The 7,788-nt window shown below is 42.1% G+C and overlaps 1 protein-coding gene across 1 annotated transcript in view; it reads right to left on the bottom strand.

The window, feature by feature from the left end:
* Window positions 1-4,223, bottom strand: part of MNS1 (meiosis specific nuclear structural 1) — an 18,006-nt gene extending 13,783 nt beyond the window's left edge. The window contains exons 1-3 of the mRNA XM_019533519.1: window positions 4,124-4,223; window positions 3,827-4,012; window positions 1,935-2,062 (exon numbers count right to left, since the gene is read on the bottom strand). Coding sequence (XP_019389064.1) covers window positions 1,935-2,062; window positions 3,827-4,012; window positions 4,124-4,126 — 317 coding nt within the window. The 5' untranslated portion in view covers window positions 4,127-4,223. The remainder of the gene's footprint in view (window positions 1-1,934; window positions 2,063-3,826; window positions 4,013-4,123) is intronic.
* Between the last annotated feature and the right edge of the window lie 3,565 nt (window positions 4,224-7,788).

Below are 7,788 nucleotides of genomic sequence, written 5' to 3'. Positions count from 1 at the left end.
TATATATATAGGTTGTTCAAACCTTTTTCATACAGAAGATAACCACCTATAATTCCAAGTGATCACTGGCAGAATAATCACTAAGCTTCTTTTCCCAACAGACATATTCAAGGATTAACCAGGTTTTCTACTTAACCCAATTTAACATTTCTGTGTAAACTGGTAGTATCTTTTAAAATCTTTCTGACCTCTTCTCAGGTCCATGTCATTTAATAATCTACTGGTATGGTTTCCCACTTGCTGCACTGTATTTTTTTTTAAACTAGCAGCTGTAAAAAAATCACTAATGCTCTGCCTGGTCATTGAACTTGGGTATCTATCATTTTTTGTCATCATTCTGGTTCATTAATCATTGAAGAAGGGTGCTTATGTTAGGAGGTAAGTTGTTAAACTTTTTTTTTTTTTTTTTAATTATCAAAAGGCACTTTTGGAGTTTGGTGGGAAATTGTAGTAATGATTTAAAAATTGCCATGTTGTTCGTTAGGCTTGATAATATTAAGGACAGAACAAAATTAGGAAGAGCAAGATTTTGTGCAGAGTATCATAGAATCGGAGGAAAATTATTGGGTCATTGTGATTTGGACAGGTTCACATTTTAACCACATTTGCATTCTCAGCCACGGTATTACTAAGAAATATGAGCATGATACCAAGGCTGCTGTGTTAAATAATACATTGTTAAAAGGGTGCTGAGCAGACTGATTGGATATGGGCTGAGATACCAGATGTTACTTACAAAAAATATTATAAATAGAACTGACACCCACACTAACCACTAAAAGTAATCATCAATTTTGTATTTCTGAAACAGATTATGGAATGGAAAGGCTTGTATAAGAGAATATTACTGTATTAGAGAAGTTAACAAGAAACAAAAAAAAACCTAGAACATGGGGACAAATTCTTCCCCTGCCATGTATGTGCAAATTTCACTGCTGTCAAAAGGTATCACACATTTGTATCCAGAGAGAGAAGATGGCTCTAAAATTCTACCCTTTCTAATGCATCAGATTTTTAGAGTATCTTTCTTGCACAGACCATTTAGAAGTCTGGGTTAAATACTAGAGATCTGTGCTGCATGCTTTCAACATTCAACCCCACATGGACACTTGTTTAAAAAAAAAAAAATCACAGCAGTATATTGAAACTAAAACTTAAAAATGGATTTGACTGCAGTCAAATCTCTTTCCCTATTCCATATACCATTTTGTTTTTCTGGCAATTCTCTTTAAGATGATCAAAAGGACAGACCAAGGAAAGAGTAGCTGTGCAGAAAAGTGCAGAAAATGGAGGAAAGGAGGATAAATAGAAAGTGTTCACTAATAATACTGGTTGAAAGGGACATTTTTGTCAAGCCCTACCCTCTACTGACTTAACTTCTTCCAGACTGGCTTCCCTGTTGGACTACACATGTCTTTTTCTGCCTCCATCTCATCTCCTGTCTCTCTCCTACTCTGGCTCCTCCAGCTCTGCTTCCTTGTTTCCTCTCTCTTATATTGTCTGTTAATTTCTGACATTTCCTTCCTGATCTAGTAACAAAACATAAGCTCCCTCTTTTTTTTTAAATCATTTCTCAAAATCCACCTCTTCCAACATTTTCTCCACCCTCCCTAATCATTCTAAAAATGTAAATTGGTTTTAAAAAAAGGCAACATGGAATATACCATTCAAAGCACCCTCACAGTCCTAATGTATTGAAACTTTTATCTCCATCCTTAAGCTGGTTAGCATCTCTCAGAGTATATTCCATGTTATAGGACCTATACAACTGCATCTGAATGAGTATTCAGTTCCAACAAAGAGAGTTACAGTCTTACTGCAGTATCAGGAAGCATAGAAATATACATTTCAGATCTCAGGAGTAAATCAGTCTTCAATATTAATGTTTCATAAATAAAAAAAATAAGGCTTTTTTTTTTTTTTAGGAAAAATACCTGTTCTCCCTTATTTGCTGCCTCATTTTTTCATCTTTAAGCTTTTCATAGTTTAATCTTGCCAATTCATTTGCCAGTCTTTCTTCTTGCTCCAGCTGGAGGTCTCTCAGTTTTTTGTTTTCTTGTGCCTGACCAGAGCAAATAATTTCCATAACAGTTTACACACCCATTCTCTCAAGCCAATAAATAATAAGAAAAAATAAATTACAATATTTAAAAAGATTAATAAAAGATCTGGAAAGGGTATATGTTTGGGACATAATCCACATCTACCTACATACTATGAGTAGGAGGAAAATATTTACTGTGGGACAGGTTATTTCTTAACTGCCAGATATAAAGTTCCTTCCTCTGAAGCAACCAGGGCTGGCTTTAGTCTGGGATTGGAGAACAAACCACTGGTCTGATCCAGTAGAGCAACTCCTGTCTCTATATATGTTTATTTTTCAGTTGACAAGCTATTTTCTGTCTTGTATATGAGGTTTATGCTATGGTATAGGTTTGCTATACAGTACGCTATATCCATATTAGCTGGTACTATAATTGAACTAATTCTGAACTGATATACTCTTCAGTAAAAGTCATAAAATTATTGTTTGAGAAGTATGTGTCAGCTAAAGAATAAACCAAACCAATCCAACATGGATATTAAAACTGGGAACCATCTGAAAAATGAATACATTTCTTAAGCAGATGAATGATCATAACAAATACTCTGGAACAAAGTTCCACTATTAGAAAGAATGGGTTTATAAAAGGGAGTTAGATCACAGGATAACTATGGCCACCAACATAATACAACTGTGAAGATGGGGAGATGCAATTTTAGGACGATCATATGATATATTTTTAGTACGGACAAGACAAAACTACTATGGTATATGACACTGCAAGACCTTCTCTAGAGTACTGTGTACAGTTCTGATCACCCTTTTTTCAAGAAAGAAGTGTGAATTCAAACTGGAACCAGTGCAAAGACAGGCAATGAGGATAAGGTGAACAGAGACACTCTTATCAAACATGACTTAAGATCCTGGGTTCCTTTAGTTTAGGCAAAATGAAGGTTGAAAGGGGATATGGCTGCTCTCTGAACCAATCATGATGTAAACACCAGAGATGAAGAAAAGTTCTTTACAAGGTAGGACAGCAGCACTACATCAAGTGGGTATAAGCTGGCTGTGAATGTTTAGGCAGGAAAATTTTTTAAAAATTTCTAAACAATCGGAAGAGTATGGCTCCAGAAAAGCTTTCCAGGAAGAGTAGCAGGGGAAAAAAACCAAATTAGTTTTAAGATGTAGTTTATGCTCATATTATGAAAGGGACTGTATGATGGTGTTGGCAGGGATAAGTAAGAAAATGGACTTAATGACCCAGGCGGTCCTTTCTTTCCCTAAGTTCGCAAGTATGTTCACAGCTACATGCTGCGAACTGATGTAGCATTCAATACTGTTTAAAGTTAAGTAATGTATTTTTCCCAATGGCATGCTTACGTATTTTTCATTTTAATAATCCATGTCACCACAAAATACAGCAGGGGTGGTGAACCTGTAGCACACGTGTCAAGTGGCACTCCAGCATGTGGCAGACTGGGGGAGGGCATGCAGCACAGCAGCATATATGGCAGAAAGCAGAACAGATGAGACAAGGAGCCCAAGGCCAGGACGCAGAAAGTAGCGAGGAGTCCGTGGAGAAGCAGAAAGCAAAGCAGAAGTGGCAGAGGGGGGAGGGGCCGGCGGGGCTTGGTCCGCTCGGGGGAGCAGCATGGGCCACAGGGGCTCCCTACGTGTGCACCGCGCGTCAGGCAAGTTGAGGCAGCGGCGCCGCTTACACGTGTTTCAGTTCCACCCCGACCTGCCCCGCAAGCCGCAGCTGTGAGCCCGAGCCGCGCTCACCCTGCGAAGCGCCTCGTCCATGCGCCGCTCGTGCTCCTCGTCCCGCAGCAGCCGGCTCAGCCGCTTCTGTTCCGCGCGCTCCTCCGCCTCCCAGGCGGCCTGTAGCCGCGCGCTCCGCGCCAGCTGCTGCTCGTGCTCCTGCTGCAGCGCGGCAGTGCGCTGCGCGTCCCGCAGCCTCCTGTCCCCCTACACCAAAGGACACAGGAGGTGGCCTTAGGGACGTGGGCGGAAGGCACCCCTGAGACCCGCGTCTCAGACCCAACTCGCGCGGGACCACCCCACACCCCACCCGCTCACCATGCTGCATCGCCAGGGCCCGAGAGCCACGGCCGCAACCCCGCCCGCGCTGTTGCGCCCCGTCGCCTTAGTAACAAGCGGCGGCCGCAGCTTCCGGCGGAAGCCGGGTGTTCCAGCCACCTGCCCAGACCCCGCGCTCGGATTGGGAGAGCCGGCGGCCAACCCTGGCCCGGCTTCTAGGAGGTGGGCTGCCCAGGTGCTCAGCAGCCGCCTTTTCTTGGCGGGGGCGGGGCCGGGTCGGACGGCTGGTGTTAAAGATAGGTCGGGTCTAGTACCCTGCGGACCGAGCTGAAGGCGGGCAGGGCGCGGCCTCCCCGCCACCGTTACGGGGCTGCGCGCGGGGGCCGAGGGGCCGGAAGGGGTTTCCATAGCAACTGTGAACGCCCCGGCGGGGGGGTTAACCCAGCTTGACGCGGGCGGGGCTGGACCCTGCTCCCACCGCAGAAGGAGCAGGATGTGGAGGCCCAGGTCGTGCAATAACGGCCACACCGCCCCGCGGCCACTTAGAGACGCGCAGAACTGCGCGCAGCTCCCACGGAGCGCTCCCTTACAGCCCCAAGGCTCACCTTTGCCTAGGCTGATGCGAAGCTACAAGGCTGCTGCTTTCATAAACAAGCGTCCAGAGGTCCACCACAAGATACAGTTTGTACAGTATTTTATGAAGTCATTGCATGGTAAATGAAAACCCCAAATCAGCAGATCCCTTTAATACGTTTGCTTCCAAGCACCAGGATTCACAGCTTCAGGAAGCCAATGCTATCCAGGGGCAGAAAACTTGTCCAAATATTCCCACTGAGGTTGAAGCAGCAACAGAGCCTTTAAAAATAACCATCTTTCCCAAAACACTCCTGTTTTCAATTGTATTGAGTCATCATTCCTACTCACCTCACTGAACTGGAACCTAGCTGGCTGCATTTAATAAAGCTTCACCATCATTACTGGTATGCTGGACCTCTAGACAAGTAAGAGAGGCATGTTGAAGAAAACGGGACATGGGATGAGGATTTTCAGTAAAACACATTTCTCATTTGTTCAGTTAGGTTTACTAAATATAGAACAGACAATACAAAATCTAATAAGGAAATTTTAAAAAAAAGGCTAATCACTGAACCTCCATGTCACCACCTAGAGACACATGCCTCACTAATTAGCATAACTATCAAGCACCACAATTGTTAATGTGCTCTATAAGGAGTGCCAGCTTGCAGCAGTCATACATACTACACCCATCCACTTCTGCCACACGTAGACATTCCCCCTCCACTGCCCCTTCTGCACTCACCGCTTAAAAAAATGTATTTACAAAACATATTAGGAAGTTCCCTTTATAAGTGAAACTCAATGTAAAGTTAATACATGCAGAGGTTTGGACAGGAAACCTTAAAAGATTTCACAAATAAATGCAAATTTCTGTTGGCTCTATAGGTTTTTTAGGAGTTAAATAGGGTGGCACAATTGAAAATTAATTACTCATGAGGTGCTCACAGTTTTTGCATAATTGCCAATATCAGTGAATTTTCCATTGTTTCTGTACATGAAGGAGAAAGATTTTCCTGTGTAAAGCTGGAAAAAATTAGGAAGGGCAGGGGAATGCTCCTCTGACTGTATAAGTGAGGAATTTTCATCTCCTAGACTGGCTGAAGGGTTGACTGCAGAGCTGTACATAGCACTTTTCCTCTTCCTTCTCTCCCCAGATGATATTACTTTGTTCCACACTTCCTTTTTGCAGCATTCCCAGGTCAAGTCTTATATCTGAGTTTCAGCATTTTACCTATCCTCCATAGGACCCCTTCCACCAGTAAAGAAGGCAGGTGCAATTTATACTAGAGTTGTAGGGATCCCTAGTAGTGCCAGGTTGTGGAAGGTTTCCAAAGGTGAAGCCCTTTTTACTCTCCCAGCCAGAGTAAGCCTGCATAAGTACCATTACAAGAGAAAGAACAACAAAGAGTTCGCTTCTGAGAATAATATTCCAACCTAGGAAGCGATCCTTCTTTGATGTACAATGGCTACATCCTAAAAACAGGGAGATTAACATCAAACATGATTCACCTGTTTTGAGGTGAACCAACACATTCAGATAGTTTTTTGAAAACTTAGATACTTATTTGAAAATTACACATATATAAAAAAATATAGACAGCATTAGCAAACTTCTTTAAAAAATAATATTAAACTAAACTGTAAGCAGAAGTTCTCAGTCTCCTGGGAAGAAAAGAACATGGAAGAAAAATCCATTAAGATCCCCCCAAAAAATATTTTTAGGTTTCCAATCCTGGGTGTCTCATTTTATCTCACAAATTTCAGATTTGCTGTAGCACTCAATGGTAAAAACTCAAAATGTCTTCTTTTTTTTTTTTTTCAGCTGGGGAATTATTTTATCCCCACACCTTACAGCACTGTGTATTCAGAAACTCTTAATGCTCTTGTTGTTTCATCAACATAAACCACAAGGACAGTTCATTAAACATACTACATGTGCAGGTTCCTGAAGACAGTCAAATAACCTTTTACCTTCTGCAGTTAGCCACCATGTGGAACTGATAGTGAAGTACATCTGCAGAAGTCACATTAGTGCTATCTATATACTGTACGAGAAAAGAGAGTGAGTTAAATAGCCCCTCAAGATCAGTTTGATCCTAGAGCATCTGAATAATTCATAACTTTTCTCTTCATATACTTTGAAGCCTACACTGGTGAAATCAATTATTTGCAAAGAGCCATCGATTCCCCATAAGTTTAAAAAATATTGGATTGAATGGTCAAAATACAATTAGATATCATTCCCGTTATTAGAGGCATAGCGGTGCAGCACCTCCCCTGGGGCAGGTGCAGTGCCAGCTCCTGCCATGCCAATTGCAACAGTGGCTGTTTTTTTGCTCCCTTGAATGTATGAAATACAAGCTAAGTAACTACTTCATAACAATTTCTTTCTTTCCATTAATATTTTTAATTACAACTGAAACAGTTTCTTAAGTAAAAAATGCAAAGTATAGGATTCTTACCTGAGCAGAACTCCCATTAAGTTGGGCATGAACCCATCTTTTCTTTAGGTGCCAAAATGTACCTTACTTCCATTTCAAAATGGCCCCAAATTTCTTTCTTAAAGACCACAACATTTGACCTGTAAATAATTCTCTGCAAAATTCTCACTTCAACCATGAATAAATATTATCTAGATCAGTGGTTTTCAGCCTGTGGTCTGTGGACCCCCTGGGGGTCTGCGGACTATGTCTAAATCAGGGGTGGGCAAAATGTGGCCCATGGGCCAGATGTGGCCCACCAGGCTGTTCTATCAGGCCCGTGGGGCCCCTAAAAAAATTTAGAAAGTTTATTTTTATCTGCCCCTGGCTGCCTGTCATGCAACCCTCAATGGCTTGCCAAAACTCAGTATGCAGCCCTCCACCCAAAATAATTGCCTGCCCCTGGTGTAAGAGGTCCAAGAAAGATGACTACGATCAATCAAAAGTATGTGAATACCCACACTTACAATCCAAAGGGGCCCACACCTTAATTCAACATTTTTTTTTTTAAGAGTCCACAAATGAAAATCTGTTGAAAACCACTGATCTAGATAGTATAAACAAATTGAAACTGACTAATCCAACCTCTTCTATCAAGCTGAAATGGACAAAGTAAACAGTTTAACTAGGCAGGAGTACAGTTTG

This window comes from Crocodylus porosus, unplaced genomic scaffold (assembly GCF_001723895.1).
Source record: "Crocodylus porosus isolate Cpor-Errol unplaced genomic scaffold, CroPor_comp1, whole genome shotgun sequence".
NCBI lineage: Eukaryota > Metazoa > Chordata > Crocodylia > Crocodylidae > Crocodylus > Crocodylus porosus.
Note: the sequence above shows the minus strand (reverse complement) of the source record. Positions and strands in the feature narration are given on the sequence as shown.